This window comes from Musca domestica, unplaced genomic scaffold (genome assembly GCF_030504385.1).
Source record: "Musca domestica strain aabys unplaced genomic scaffold, Musca_domestica.polishedcontigs.V.1.1 15, whole genome shotgun sequence".
NCBI classification, from domain to species: domain Eukaryota; kingdom Metazoa; phylum Arthropoda; class Insecta; order Diptera; family Muscidae; genus Musca; species Musca domestica.
The window spans coordinates 1,345,667-1,360,398 of record NW_026712207.1 but is presented as its reverse complement, the minus strand read 5'-3'; the positions used below and the strand labels follow the sequence as shown (position 1 = coordinate 1,360,398).

The window sequence follows — 14,732 nt, the reverse complement described above, 5'->3', positions numbered from 1 at the left end:
TTTAAAAAATCCACGTTCATTGGTCGGATAGTCCTTGGAAGAAATTTCTTCCCTTTTGCCGTTTAGATTTGATGAATTAAAACTTGATTAATAAAATATTGATTTTCCGTTCTTTAAACCCTTTTTCCCACAATATTTTCCCACAGAAAAAAAATTAAGAATATGAAAAAAAATAAGTTCGATGTCATCATTAATGATTTACTTACCGTTGTTAGCAAACATCTTGACTCCCGTATGGCGCCGCAGTAGCCCAGGAAACTCATTAAAAACATGAAGCCACCGATGGCGATTAGAACATAGGCCATTTGTTCGATAACCTGCGGTTGGGTGAATTCCTAAAAGAGGTAGCAAAGAAAAAAAGTGAGAGGTGAATGAAATAAAAGTAGAAAGAAAATATTGCGAAAATAAATAAAAACACATCATTAAATAATAGAAAAAAAGTGGAAAAATCATCAGAAGCAGAAGTAAGAGAGGTGCTGGTAAAGATTAAAGAACAAGGAAAAGAACAAAGAAAATTATGAAAGACAAAAACGTTGCTTGGGAAAGTTTGATGAAGTGCCAGCCAGCCAAAGTAGTGAATGTACGGAAATTTGAACTTTAATGTTGTTGCTTGTTGTTGTTTTTGCTGTTCAGAACTGTTATAATGACCGACGGAACAAACAAACAAATAACAACAACAAAACTGCAAAACAAAATTTAATTGCAATAAATGTTGAGACCCATACATCTTCATTAAGCAACCACAACAAGTTCAAGATATGATGGCTTTCGGATAGACGGTCAGGGGGGGTTGTAAAGAAATACGGAAGCGGTGGAAATTTAATATTTCAGCTTGAAAAAAATCCCCAATTTCATGTCTTTTTTCCCACCCTGCATCATGGGTTTTAAAATAATTTTTCAAGTCTACAGATTTTTAAAAGTTTTTTTTTCCAATCCTTTTTTAAGACAAGGAAGAGGATTTATTGATACTTTTTCAAGACCTTTTCAAGTCGTTTTCCTGGTACTACATTCCTGGGGATTTTCCGGGTAAATAATATTTTAAAAATCCAAGTTTATTGGTCGGATGGTCCTTAGAAAAATATTCTTTAAAAAATCCTTGTTCTTTGTTCCTTGCAAAAATATTCTTTAAAAAATCCTCGTCCTTTGGTCCTTGAAAAAATATTCTTAAAAAAATCCACGTTCATTGGCCGGATGATCCTTGAAAAAAAATCTTAAAAAAATCCTTGTCCTTTGGTCCTTGAACAAAATATTCTTCAAAAAATCCACGTTTACTGGCCGGATGGTCCTTGGAAAAATATTCTTTAAAAAATCCACGTTTACTGGCCGGATGGTCCTTGGAAAAATATTCTTTAAAAAAATCCTTGTTCTTTGGTTTTGGAACAATATTCTTTAACAAATCTTTGTCCTTTGGTCCTTGGAAAAATATTCTTTAAAAAATCCACGTTTATTTGTAAGCCCTTATAAATTTAGATTTTTTTAAAAGCTATGCACTCCTGCTGGGCTCGTCCTAAGTTTGTAAAGTAAATGCCTTAAATTGTGTTTCGAGATTTTCTAAGCTGAGCATTTAATAGAAATTTTCAAGACTTTAGACCTCTTCTCTTTGATTCTACAATGTGGACAAAGATATTTTCCCATACAAAAGACCTTTTTGAAGGCAAATTCAAACTCTTTTTTTCTTTTTTAGAAACCCTTTCAAATTATTTTCCCCGAGTCCACAAAAAATACCTTTTCCCGAATCTAAACTTGGTCCAAAGTAAGATTTAAGTAATTATATCTCGCATAAAATGCGAAAACACACGATGTGGTATGAAGATATAAATATCGGATCACTTCTTCTGATACCTTTACCACGAAGGGGTCAAAATTTTGAATAACCATGAATCTTTTAAAACGCGATATGAGCATCCGATTATTTTTAAACTCACATCACATCCCAATATTTCTATCAACACACAACCAGGTGTGAAGATGTAATATGTCGGATCACGCCTTCTGGTGCCTCCTCTACAACTAGTCAACATTTTGAATATTTATGTCTCTAATAAAATGCGAAATAAACATCAGATTCTCATGCATATTTCAAGTCATTTTCAAGCCTCCTTCAAGCTGTATTTTTAAACCTTCACCCTGAGCAGAAAACGTGGATTTTATAAGAATATTTCAATAATAAATATTTCAAGCCATTTCAAGCCTTCATCCTGAGCAGAAAACGTGTATTTGTTAAATAATATTTCAAGTCATTTTCTAGCCTTCATGCCGAGCAGAAACAGTCAATTTTTAAAAGAATACTTCATGTCATTTCAAGCCTCCCCCAAGTTATATTTTCGTGTCTTCATCCTGAGCAGAAAACCTGGATTTTTAAAAGAATATTTCAAGTCATTTTCAAGCCATCTTCAAGCTATATTTTCAAGCCTTCATGCTGTGGAAAAAACGTAGATTTTCGAAAAAAAAAAAATATATATATTTCAAGTCATTTTCAAGCCTTCTTTAAGCTATTTTCAAGCCTTCTCCTGATCAGAAAACGTGGATTTTTAAAATAATTTTTTATGGAGGTTTTCAAAAAGAATTTTTCACGTGGTTTTCAAAAGAAATATTTCAAGTCATTTTCAAGCCTTCTTCAAGCTTTTTTCAAGCCTTCATCTGAGCAGAAAACGTGGATTTTTAAAGGAATTTTTCACAAGGGTTTTCAAAAGGAATATTCCAAGTCATTTTTAAGTCTCCTTCAAGCTTTTTTCAAGACTTAATCTTGAGCAAAAAACGTGGATTTTTAAAAGAATATTGCAAGTCATTTTCAAGCTTTTATCAAGCTATTTTCAAGCTATCATCAGCAAAAAAAACCTGGATTTTTAAAAGAATATTTCACGTGGACTTTCAATAGAATATTCCAAGTCATTCTAGCCTCTTTTAAGCTTTTTTAAGCCTTTAACTTGAGCAGAAAACGTGGATTTAAAAAAAAAAATTTCAAGCTATTTTCAAGACATCATCCTGAACCAAAAACTAGGATTTCCAAAGGAATATTTTTTTATTAATTTTCAAGTCATAATCCTGAGCAGAAAACATGGAATTTTTTAAATGAATATTTCAAGTCCATTTCAAGCCATCTTCTAGCCATATATTCCAGCCTTTATGCTGAGCAAAATAAACCAAGATTTTAATGGAATATTTCAAGCCACTTTCATGCCTACTTCAAGCTATATTTTCAAGCCTTCATCCTGAGCAGATAATGTAGATTTTTAAAAGAATATTTCAAGCCATTTTTAAGCCTCCTTCAAGTTATTTTCAAGCCTACATCCTGAGCAGAAAACGTGGATTTTTTAAAGAAATATTACAAGTAATTTTCAAGCCTTCTTCATTCTATTTTCATGCCATCTTTCTGAGCAGAATTTTGGATATTTAAAATAATAATTCAAGCCTTCTTCAAGATATTATCATGCCTTCATCCTCAGCAAAAAATACGTGGATTTTTAAAACAATATTTCACGTGGGCTTTCAATGGAATATTCCAAGACATTTTCAAGCCTCCTTTAAGCTTTTTTCAAGTCTTTTCAGAAAACGCGGATTTTTAAAAGAATATTTCAAGCTATATTCAAGCCATCATCCTGAACAAAAAACGTGGATTTCCAAAGGAATATTTTAAGTAATTTTCAAGCCATCATCAGAAAACGAGGATTTTTAAAAGTATATTGTAAGTCATTTTCAAGCCTCCTTTAAGTATTTTCTAGCCTGCAACCGTAGCAGAAAACGTGGATTTTTAAAGGAATTTCAAAGCCTTCTTCAAGCCTTCATCCAGAACAGAAAACGTGGATTTTTAAAGGAATTTCAAAGCCTTCTTCAAGCCTTCATCCAGAGCAGAAAACGGGGATTTTTAAAGAAATTTCAAAGCCTTCTTCTAGCCTTCATCCAGAGCAGAAAACGTGGATTTTTAAAGGAATTTCAAAACCTTCTTCAAGCCTTCATCCAGAGCAAAAAAACGTGGATTTTTAAAGGAATTTCAAAACCTTCTTCAAGCCTTCATCCAGAGCAAAAAAAACGTGGATTTTTAAAGGAATTTTTCTCCAAGTCATTTTCAAGCCTTCTTCAAGCTTTTTTCAAGCCTTTATCCTGAGCAGAAAACGTGGATTTTTAAAGGAATATTTCAATTCATTTTCAAATCATCTTCAATCCATCTTAAAGCTATATTTTCAAGCTTTCATGCTGAGCAGAAAACATCGCTTATTAAAAAAAGTGTTTCAAGTCATTTTCATGCCTCTTTTAAGTAATTTTCAAGCCTTCTTTTTCTTGAGGTTACAATGCAGATTAGTTAAGAAATTTTTCAAGGCTTTTTGAAACCTCTTCCGTAACAGAACACGAAAACAAAATTGATTTGTTATAAAACAAATTTTCGAGTCTTCCGAAACCTATTAAGCGGAAATTTTAAAGAGGTTGTTCAAGCCTCTAATATATTTGTTCCTGAAACTTAGCGATAAAATTCGTTACAACATTTTTTCAAACCTTTTTGATTTATCTTTTTTCTGAACAGAAAATGTACAATTGTTAATGAAATGTTGAGGCCTCTTCTATGTTCTGCTCAAGAGAAGTAAAAGTGGACATGTTAAGGATTTTTTTTTGTTCAGGGCCTAAAACTTGGGGTTTTATTGAATTTTTAAGAAGTTTTCATCCCTGAGTCTAAAAAGTAGATTTTTGAAGGGGTTATTAAGACGTTATTAGACCATGATTCTCCTGAGTGTTGCTCTTCACTTGGAGGAGTTGTTTTTAAATCGATTTCTATGCATGAAAGACCTTTCACATTTTCCTTATCTCTTCTACATATCCTGAAATGTCTTCATTGTTTAATATTTTTCAAAACAACAACCACCCACCCCCCCACCCCCCTCATCCAAATGCGACATAACGTGTAAAGGATAATTAACAATAAAAATAAATCTAATCAGTTTTTTGATATCTATAACAAATATATGAGACACGTAACATCATATCCACGCCACAGTTGGCCTTAGTCTGTCACCTACTTTTCCAGGAAATGAAAACAAAACGACACAAAGTGTCATAAACACGCAATGCAGACCTCGAAGAAAAGGTGTTTCAATTAATGGCCAGGACATCGAGTCGCACAAAGTTTAAAGGTAGATGTACGGCCGATACGAGTGGCGATGGAAGTGAAAATGGAATTTGTTGTGGATACTCCAAAACACACGGAAGTTATCACACACACAGGACATTTGTTTATATATGTTTCCAATATCATCAAAACCTCAAATCTGGAACTCACGCATATCCTTTCGTCCTTTTCCTTTGTTCTTCTTCTTCTACATTTTGTTTTGTTAATAGAATAATAGAGTAACTTACATTGATGTGTTCACTTTCAACCATTTTGAATAGAGCGATTAAGGATGACTTGTCCACGGCTAGCCATATGCCAGTGCCCAGAACTATCGTGCCAAGGATCTGTGGAAGAAAAAAGGTAGAAGAAGAGGAATTAGAGAAAAGAAATCAATAAATTTTATGGAGCAGACATAAATATAAAAATGAGGTTTATGAAATTAATTAAATAATTTTCGGGGAGACATTTTGATTTAGTATTTATTAGAAGTGTCCGGATGTGAGGATAGAAATTATATGGAAAAAATCGAAAATACTGGAAGTCTGGTTTTCTTTAAGAAGACCTTCAGGTCTTCTATGAGAAGACCACCATCTGGTGTCTTCTATGAGAAGACCACCATCTGGTGTCTTCTATGAGAAGACCACCATCTGGTCTTCTATGAGAAGACCACCATCTGGTGTCTTCTATGAGAAGACCACCATCTGGTGTCTTCTATGAGAAGACCACCATCTGGTGTCTTCTATGAGAAGACCACCATCTGGTGTCTTCTATGAGAAGACCACCATCTGGTGTCTTCTATGAGAAGACCACCATCTGGTGTCTTCTATGAAAAGACCACCATCTGGTGTCTTCTATGAGAAGACCTTCTAATCTTCTACGAGAAGACCTTCTAGTCTTCTACGAGAAGCCCTTCACGTCTTCTATGAGAAGACCTTTCTGGTCTTCTATGAGAAGACCTTTCTGGTCTTCTATGAGAAGACCTTTCTGCTCTTCAATGAAAAGACCTTCAGGCCTTCTATGAGAAGATCTTCTGGTCTTCTATGAGAAGATCTTTAAGGCCTTCTATTAGAAGACCTTTTGGTCTTCTATGAGAAGATCTTTAAGGCCTTCTATGAGAAGACCTTCTGGTCTTCTGAGGAGAAGACCTTCTGGTCTTCTAAGGAAAAGACCTTCTGGTCTTTTATGAGAAGACCTTCTGGTCTTTTATGAGAAGACCTTCTGGTCTTCTATGAGAAGATCTTTAAGGCCTTCTATGAGAAGACCTCCTGGTCTTTTATGAGAAGATCTTTAAGGCCTTCTATGAAAAGATCTTTAAGGCCTTCTATGAAAAGATCTTTAAGGCCTTCTATGAGAAGACCTTCTGATCTTTTAAGGAGAAGACCTTCTGGTCTTCTAAGGAGAAGACCTTCTGGTCTTCTATGAGAAGACCTGCTGGTCTTCTATGAGAAGACATTCTGGTCTTCTATGAGAAGACCTCCTGGTCTTCTATGAGAAGACCTCCTGGTCTTCTACGAGAAGACCTTTAGACTTTCTATTAGAAGACCTTAGGCCTTCTATGAGAAGACCTTCTGGTCTTCTATGAGAATACCTTCTGGTCTTCTATGAGAAGACCTTTTGGTCTTCTATGAGAAGGTCTACTATGGGAAGATCTTCTTCTGGTCTTCTATGAGAAGACCTTCTTCTGGTCTTCTATGAGAAGACCTTCTTCTGGTATTCTATGAGAAGACCTTGTGGTCTTCTATGAGAAGACCTTCTTCTGGTATTCTATGAGAAGACCTTGTGGTCTTCTATGAGAAGACCTTTAAGGCCTTCTATGAGAAGACCTTTAAGGCCTTCTATGAGAAGACCTTTGGGTCTTCTGTGAGAAGACCTTCGGGTCTTCTGTGAGAAGACTTTCTGGTCTTCTGTGAGAAGACTTTCTGGTCTTCTAAGGAGAAGACCTTCTGGTCTTCTAAGGAGAAGACCATCTTATCTTTATTAAAAACCTTCTGGTCTTCTATGAGAAGACCTTCTGGTCTTCTGTGAGAAGACCTTCTTGTCTTCTGGGAGAAGACCTTCTGGTCTTCTATGAGAAGACCTTCTGGTATTCTATGAGAAGACCTTCTAATCTTCTACGGGAAGACCTTCTGGTATTCTATGAGAAGACCTTCTGGTCTTCTATGGAGAAGACCTTCTGGTCTTCTATGGAGAAGACCTTCTGGTCTTCTATGGAGAAGACCTTCTGGTCTTCTATGGAGAAGACCTTCTGGTCTTCTATGGAGAAGACCTTCTGGTCTTCTATGGAGAAGACCTTCTGGTCTTCTATGGAGAAGACCTTCTGGTCTTCTATGGAGAAGACCTTCTGGTCTTCTATGGAGAAGACCTTTCTGGTCTTCTAAGGAGAAGACCTTTCTGGTCTTCTAAGGAGAAGACCTTTCTGGTCTTCTAAGGGGAAGACCTTCTGGTCTTCTAAAGAGAAGACCTTTCTGGTCTTCTAAGGAGAAGACCTTCTTCTGGTCTTCTATGGAGAAGACCTTCTTCTGGTCTTCTATGGAGAAGACCTTCTTCTGGTCTTCTATGGAGAAGACCTTCTTCTGGTCTTCTATGGAGAAGACCTTCTGGTCTTCTATGGAGAAGACCTTCTTCTGGTCTTCTATGGAGAAGACCTTCTGGTCTTCTATGGAGACGACCTTCTGGTCTTCTATGGAGACGACCTTCTTCTGGTCTTCTATGAGAAGACCTTCTGTTCTTCCCAAAGAAGAACTTCTGTTCTCCCCAGAGAAAACCTTCCGATCTTCTTTTAATTGTAAAAATAATTATAATATTTAATATATGAAAGTAATAATACAAAGAGATTACTTACAAAAAATACAAAATTAAATATGCACAGCACATATTTGCCAAACCAAACACCGCAATCGGAACCCATTTTAGTTATGTTCGCTTTCCTACTGTTGTTGTCGTTTCTTAGATTTATTGAATTCACTTGGCTGGTGATGATCTTTGCCTTTGACTATTGGAAATCGGCTGCAAGTGGACTTGGACCGCCTCAATGCTTGTAATTCAAATGATGGTTGGGCCTGCCTCTGAACCAACTACTTGGCGGTTACGTTATTTGGTGATATCTGGAGAAAAAAAGAAAAGAAGAAGAAGAAAAATGTTTATTGAATGCATAAATAAATGAATGTTGTATCTGTTATTGAAATTGTTTAATTTAAAATTTACATTGAGTCTGAAGTGCCGCCGTTTGGGCTTCGAGATTTGTTGTTTTTTTTTCTGTAACAAAAATAGAAATCGTTGTTGGTTTGCCACTGGAATTTTAATGAATTTCATTGGAAAACAAATCGTTCGGATTGCATGGTTGATTTTGCATAAGCCCATTGCATTTCGAGAGAAATTTCCAATTTTGATATAATAATCGATAATAATAATGGTTTTGAAATTTTTATTAAGAGAGATTTTTTTTTCTTTTTTGGGCGAGTGATAGCTAATGCAATGCAATATGTGAGCGGATTTGGAGATTTATTTAAAAAAAAAAAAATATATGGAAAGTAAAATATCTAAATTTGTATTTTGAAAAAGGTGTGCGGAATATTGAAATTATTTTCCAGTAATCATATTAGATACTTGCTTTGCAGGTGGAAAATCTGTTATAGATTTTTATAAGCCTTCTATAGACAGAAGACCTTCTGAAGGTGAATTTGAAGAAATTCACACAAAACCTCTGGCATGTCAGCTGGAGGTCTTCTATGGCAAGAAGATCGTTTTGGATACTATTTAGATCTTCCATTTTTTCTATAGAAAGACAATTTGGATTTCTATGAGAAGGCCTTATAGTCTTCTATAAGAATAACTGTTGGTGTCCCATTTTTCATAAGACGACCTTTGGTATTTTAAAGGGCCTTCTGATCTTCTATTATAAGATCTCTTCTGGTCTTCTATAAGAATACCTTATTATGGCGTTTTATAAGGATAACTTCTGGTTTCTATAAGAAATTTTTTTATCAAGATCAAGAAATCCCTGTTAGTTGGTTTTCCACAGATGTATACCCTCAGCCAATATTCGATTATTTAAATATATTTTGACTTCTGTTATGAATATTCAAATGTTTGACCCTCTATGGAGTTCGTTCTGAAGGAATGGGCCAATATGGTCCATTTCATATCGGACTTTAGTAAATATGGTATAAATATTGCCACGTGCCAGGTTTGGACTATATCGACTACTTCCTTCACTTTATATGAGATACGTGATAATTTTTAGAAAATATTCAAATAAGCGTGATGTGCCAGATATAGTCGATATAGTCAAAATTTGAAAACCTTTGGCTGGTGTCCACAAGCTAACAGAAGAAATGGTCCGATCTCTACCATCTTTATAACAGATCTTGTGTTGATGGAAATATTGAAATGTACCAAGTCGCAATGGAATCGGATGTTAAATTCACGTCTTGGGGGTGAATGTATCAGAAGGAGTGCGCCGATACATTCTATCTTCGCAGCAGATCTTGTGTTAATAGAAATAATGGGATGTGTGAAATTTGAAAAGAACCGGATGCTTATTTCGGATTTTATGATCGTTTTGTTTATTCAAAATTTTTACCCTATGTGGGGGAGGTACCTGAAGGAATGGTCCGATCTCCACCATCTTTATAACAGATCTTGTGTTGATGGAAATATTAAGATGTGCCAAGTTTGAATGGAATCGGATGTAAATTTCGCGTTTTATGAGCTTCATGGTTATTCGAAATTTTGACCGTTTGTGGGGGAGGTACCAGAAGAAGTGAATCGATATATTACATCGCCACAGCAGATCTTGTGTTAGTGGGAATAATGGGATGTGTGAAACTTGAAGAGAACCGGATGCCTATTTCGGATTTTATGATCGTTTTGGTTATTCAAAATTTTTACCCTATGTGAGGGAGGTACCAGAAGAAATGGACCGATCTCTACCACCTTTATAATAGACCGTGCATTGATGGAAATATTGAGATGTGCCAAGTCTGAATGGAATCGAATGTTAATTTCGCGTTTTATGAGCTTCATGGATATTCGGAATTTTGGCCTTTGTGGGGTAGGTATCAGAAGGAATGCGCCGATATATCTCATCTTGATAGCAAATTTTGTGGTATTAGAAATAATGACACGTGTGAAATTTGAAGAGAACCGGATGCTTCTTTAGGATTTTATGATCGTTTTGGTTATTTAAAAAATTTACCCTATGTGGGGGAGGTACCTGAAGGAATGGTCCGATTTCTACCATATTTTTAATAGATCGTGCATTGATGGAAATATTGAGATGTGCCAAGCCCGAATGCAATCGGATGTTAATTTCGCGTTTTATGAGCTTCATAGATATTCAAAAATTTGACCCTTTGTGTGGGAGGTACCAGAAGAAGTGAACCGATATATTTCATCGTGACAGCAGATCTTGTGTTAGTGGAAATTCTGGAATGTGTGAAACTTGAAGAGAGTTGGATGCCTATTTCGGATTTTATGATCGTTTTGTTTATTCAAAATTGTGACCCTTCGTGGGGGAAGTACCTGAAGGAATGGTACGATCTTTACCATCTTTATAATAGACCGTGCATTGATGGAAATATTGAGGTGTGCCAAGTCTGAATGGAATCGGATGTTATTTTCGCGATTTATGAGCTACAAGGATATTAAAAATTTTGACCCTTTGTGGGGAAGGTACCAGAAGGAGTGCGCCGATATATTCCATCGTCACAGTAGATCTTGTGTTAGTAGAAATTCTGGGATGTATGAAATAAAAGCAGGATGCATATTTCGGATTTTATGATCGTTTTGGTTATTCAAAATGTCGACTCATTGTGGGGCAGGTACCTGAAGGAATGGTCCGATCTTTACCATCTTTATAATAGACCGTGCATTGATGGAAATATTGAGATGTGCCAAGTCTGAATGGAATCGGATGTTATTTTCGAGTTTTATGATCTTCGTGGATATTCAGTACTTTGACACTTTGTGGGGGAGGTACCAGAAGGAGTGCGCCGATATACTAAATTTTCGTAGCAGATCTTGTCGTATAAGAAATACTGGGACATGTGAAATTTGAAAAGAATCGGATGCATATTTCGCATTTTATGATCGTTTTGGTTATCCAAAATGTCGACCCTTGGTGGGGCAGGTACCTGAAGGAATGGTCCGACCTCCACCATCTTTATAATAAACCGTACATTGATGGAAATATTGAGATGTGCCAACTCTGAATGGAATCGGATGTGGGGAAGGTACCAGAAGGAGTGGACCGATATATCCCATCTTCACAGCAGATCTTGTGGTAGTAGAAATAATGGGATGTGTGAAATTTGAAGAGAGTGTTATTCAAAATTTTGACTGACTGTGGGGAGGTTTCAGAAGAAATGGTCCGATTTCTACCATCTTTATAACATATCTTGTGTTGATGGAAATATTGAGATTTTCCAAGTCTGTATGGAATCAGATAGTACCAGAAGGAGTGCGCCGATATATTCCTTCTTCATAGAATGCGATGTGTGAAATTTGAAGAGAGTTGGATGACTATTTCGCGTTTTATGGGCGTTTTGGTACCAGAAGAAATTGTCCGATCTCTACCATTTTTATAACAGGTCTGGCGTTAATAGAAATATTGATATTTGTCAAGTTTGGAATCGGATGTTAATTTAGTGTTTTATGAGCTTCATGGATAGTCGGAATTTTGGCCCTTTGTGGGGATGGTACCAGAAGGAGTGAGCTGATATTTTCCACATTCACACCAGGGCTTAAATTCTTGTTCTGTGAAAATATGAAATAAAAAATATTTCCTTTAAAAAATTCAAGATTTGACATTTCATTCCTTTATAGAAGTTTTCATTTCACATTTTCATAGAAAAAGAATTGAGGACCAGATATTGGGTTAAAAAAAAATATTGTGATGTGTATAATTTAAAGACAATCGAACTCTTATGTCATATTTTATAAGTCGTAATTATTCAAAATTTTGACCCTTTGTGGGGGAGGTACCTGATGGAGTGTACCGATATTGTCCATTTTCGCACTTGACCTAGCACTGATGCGAATATTAGGACTTGCAAAGTTGGAGCAAAATCGGTTGATATTTTCTCCTCCCAAAAAGCAACATATTTTATTCAAAATTTTCGAAATTTTGTGGGGAAGGTACCATAAGAAGTGTACCGATATTATCCATCTCCAAACTCGATCTAAGTTTGCTAATGATATTACGTTTCACCAAGTTTGGATCAAATCGGCAACTCCCTTCGAGAGTTATTGTGCCCACCAGCCAGCCAACCAGCCAGACAGACGGACGGACATCGCCAGATCAATTTCAAATGCCCTGAAACACATTTTGTCCAAAGAGACCTGGAGTCTGTAACCATTATTTCGATGAGGCACGTTTTGGGTTTTATCAAATGATATATATCCCCTTCCTTTCTAGCCATATGGCTTAGGGTATAAAAATTATATATCCTTTGGTATTCTCATAATTTTGAAAATTTTAAATTCTTTAAAAAACACAAATGCATTTCGGAAACAAGGCCACTCTCTCCTATACCCCATGAATGGCTACTATGAATATTTACATTTACATTTACAACTCCTTAGTGAGACAAAACCTTAGTCAACAAAGGCTGCCCCCTACCACCCAGGTGGATATTTTTTTTTTCGCTGATTTATAACTCTTTCACGAGCGAGTGTGTGTGTGGCTGCTATGTACGTTTCAGCTTATGGGAGTGGGGCCAACACACACACACACACACACACAACGGAGAAAAATACACACTCACACAAAAATATGCTCCAGTTTCATTCTTTTGTCTCCAATTTCATGTTTGTCAATAACATTTATGTTTTGCCAGCTAAACTTGGCGTTGTTGTTGAAGAAGCGACAACGCTGCGATGATGTCGAGAAGATGACGTTGTCGCTGGGTCCAAAGTACATACCGCACGCTGTATGCAATGCGCATAGCTCGTGACATTGTTTACATTAGAAATGAATGAACCTAGGGATGACGTTTCATGGATGGATGGATGGATAGAAGTCGACTTTTGGGGTGCACTATAGTTTGCAAGGGAGACTAGAGGTTTAGAGTACAGATCTACAAAAGGGGATCCATAAATGAACGGGTACTACAAGAAATCTATCAGGGGTCCATAGTGAGATATTGAAAGTGATTCTAAAGCATATGAAGCAATTGTCCGACTAACTTAACGAATCGTCAACGCCCAGACGAAACGGCTGAAGCTAGAATCTTGAAATTTTTGGTGAGGGTCACTCTTGGTCCAAAGGGCCCAGATAAGGCTGGGTTTTCGGAAATTCGTACTAGAACGTTACGAAAAGTATGAAAAAGGAAACAGTAGAGCTAGAACTCTTAAATTTAGAATAAGGGTCACCGATGGAGTGCATGAAAGCGTTTTTGGAAATTCACACCACAAGTGTACGAAAAATACTAAAACGTACTACATTTGGTACCATTTGGTATCAAGTGAATGGTTAGAGCTAAAAACTTGATATTTGGAATTGGGAATCAAGGTTGAGGAGTAGAGACAATGTAAGTAGATAGTTTTGGAAGTGTGTATACGAAAAGTACTAAACGGTACTAAATTTAGTACAATTTAAATTTGCAGAGACGGGTGGAGCTGAAATCCCGATATTTGAAATTAACATTACTGACGGAGTTTAGGATTGGGGTATTGGGAGGCAATTTTCGAAATTTGTACTTATGTACACGAAAAGTACTAAATCGTACTAAATGTGGTACAATTTCAATTTGGGTGAACTGATAGAGCTGGAATTCGGTAATTTAAAAATAAGATTACTATGACATTCTAGGACTGAGAAATGTAGGTAGTTTTGGAAACTCGTACTTATGTGTACTAAAGAGTACTAAATTTGGTACAATTTAAATTTTGGGAGAACCATGAGTTTGAGGAGAATAAGATTTCTATTCGACTCTATGTTGTAGGTAGTTACGAAAGTTTGTACTTAAGTGTACTAAATGCTACTACATTCTGTACAATTTGGATTTGGAGGAACGGGTGGAGCTTTAATCCTGAAATTTGAAATAAACATAACCTGCGGAGTTTAGGATTGGGATATAGAGGAAGTTCACAAAATTTGTACTTATGTGTACGAAAAGTACAAAATGGTACTAAATTTGGCACAATTTCGATTTGGGAGAACCGATAGAACTGGAATTAGGAAATATAAAAATTAAATGACTATGGCATTCTAGGGCTGAGGAATGTAGGTAGCTTTAGAAATTCGTACTTATGTGTACTAAATAGTACTAATTTTGGTACAATTTAAATTATGGGAGAACCAAGAGATATGAAATCCTGAAATTTTGGGCTAAGATTACAATGGCATTATAGGACTGAGGAATGTAGGTAGTTTTGGAAATTCGTACTTATGTGTACTAAGTGGTACTAAATTTGGTACAATTTAAATTTTGGGTGAACCGGTAGAGCTTGAATCCTAAAGATTGAAAATTTAGGTGAATCGATAGATCTGAAATCCTAAAATTTGGAATTGGGATGCCTGTGGGAGTGTAGGATTGGGGTATGCAAGAAGCTTTGGAAATTCGTGCTTATTTATAGTAAATGGTACTAAATTTGGTACAAATTGGAATTGTGATGAAACGATGTAGCT

At 36.0% G+C, this 14,732-nt stretch overlaps 1 protein-coding gene across 1 annotated transcript in view; it reads right to left on the bottom strand.

The window, feature by feature from the left end:
- The window catches only part of LOC101899067 (tetraspanin-18), a 116,846-nt gene that overhangs the window by 21,428 nt on the left and 80,686 nt on the right, over window positions 1-14,732 (bottom strand). The window contains exons 5-7 of the mRNA XM_059119455.1: window positions 7,944-8,205; window positions 5,347-5,445; window positions 207-335 (exon numbers count right to left, since the gene is read on the bottom strand). Of these exons, the coding sequence (XP_058975438.1) occupies window positions 207-335; window positions 5,347-5,445; window positions 7,944-8,009 (294 nt within the window). The 5' untranslated portion in view covers window positions 8,010-8,205. The remainder of the gene's footprint in view (window positions 1-206; window positions 336-5,346; window positions 5,446-7,943; window positions 8,206-14,732) is intronic.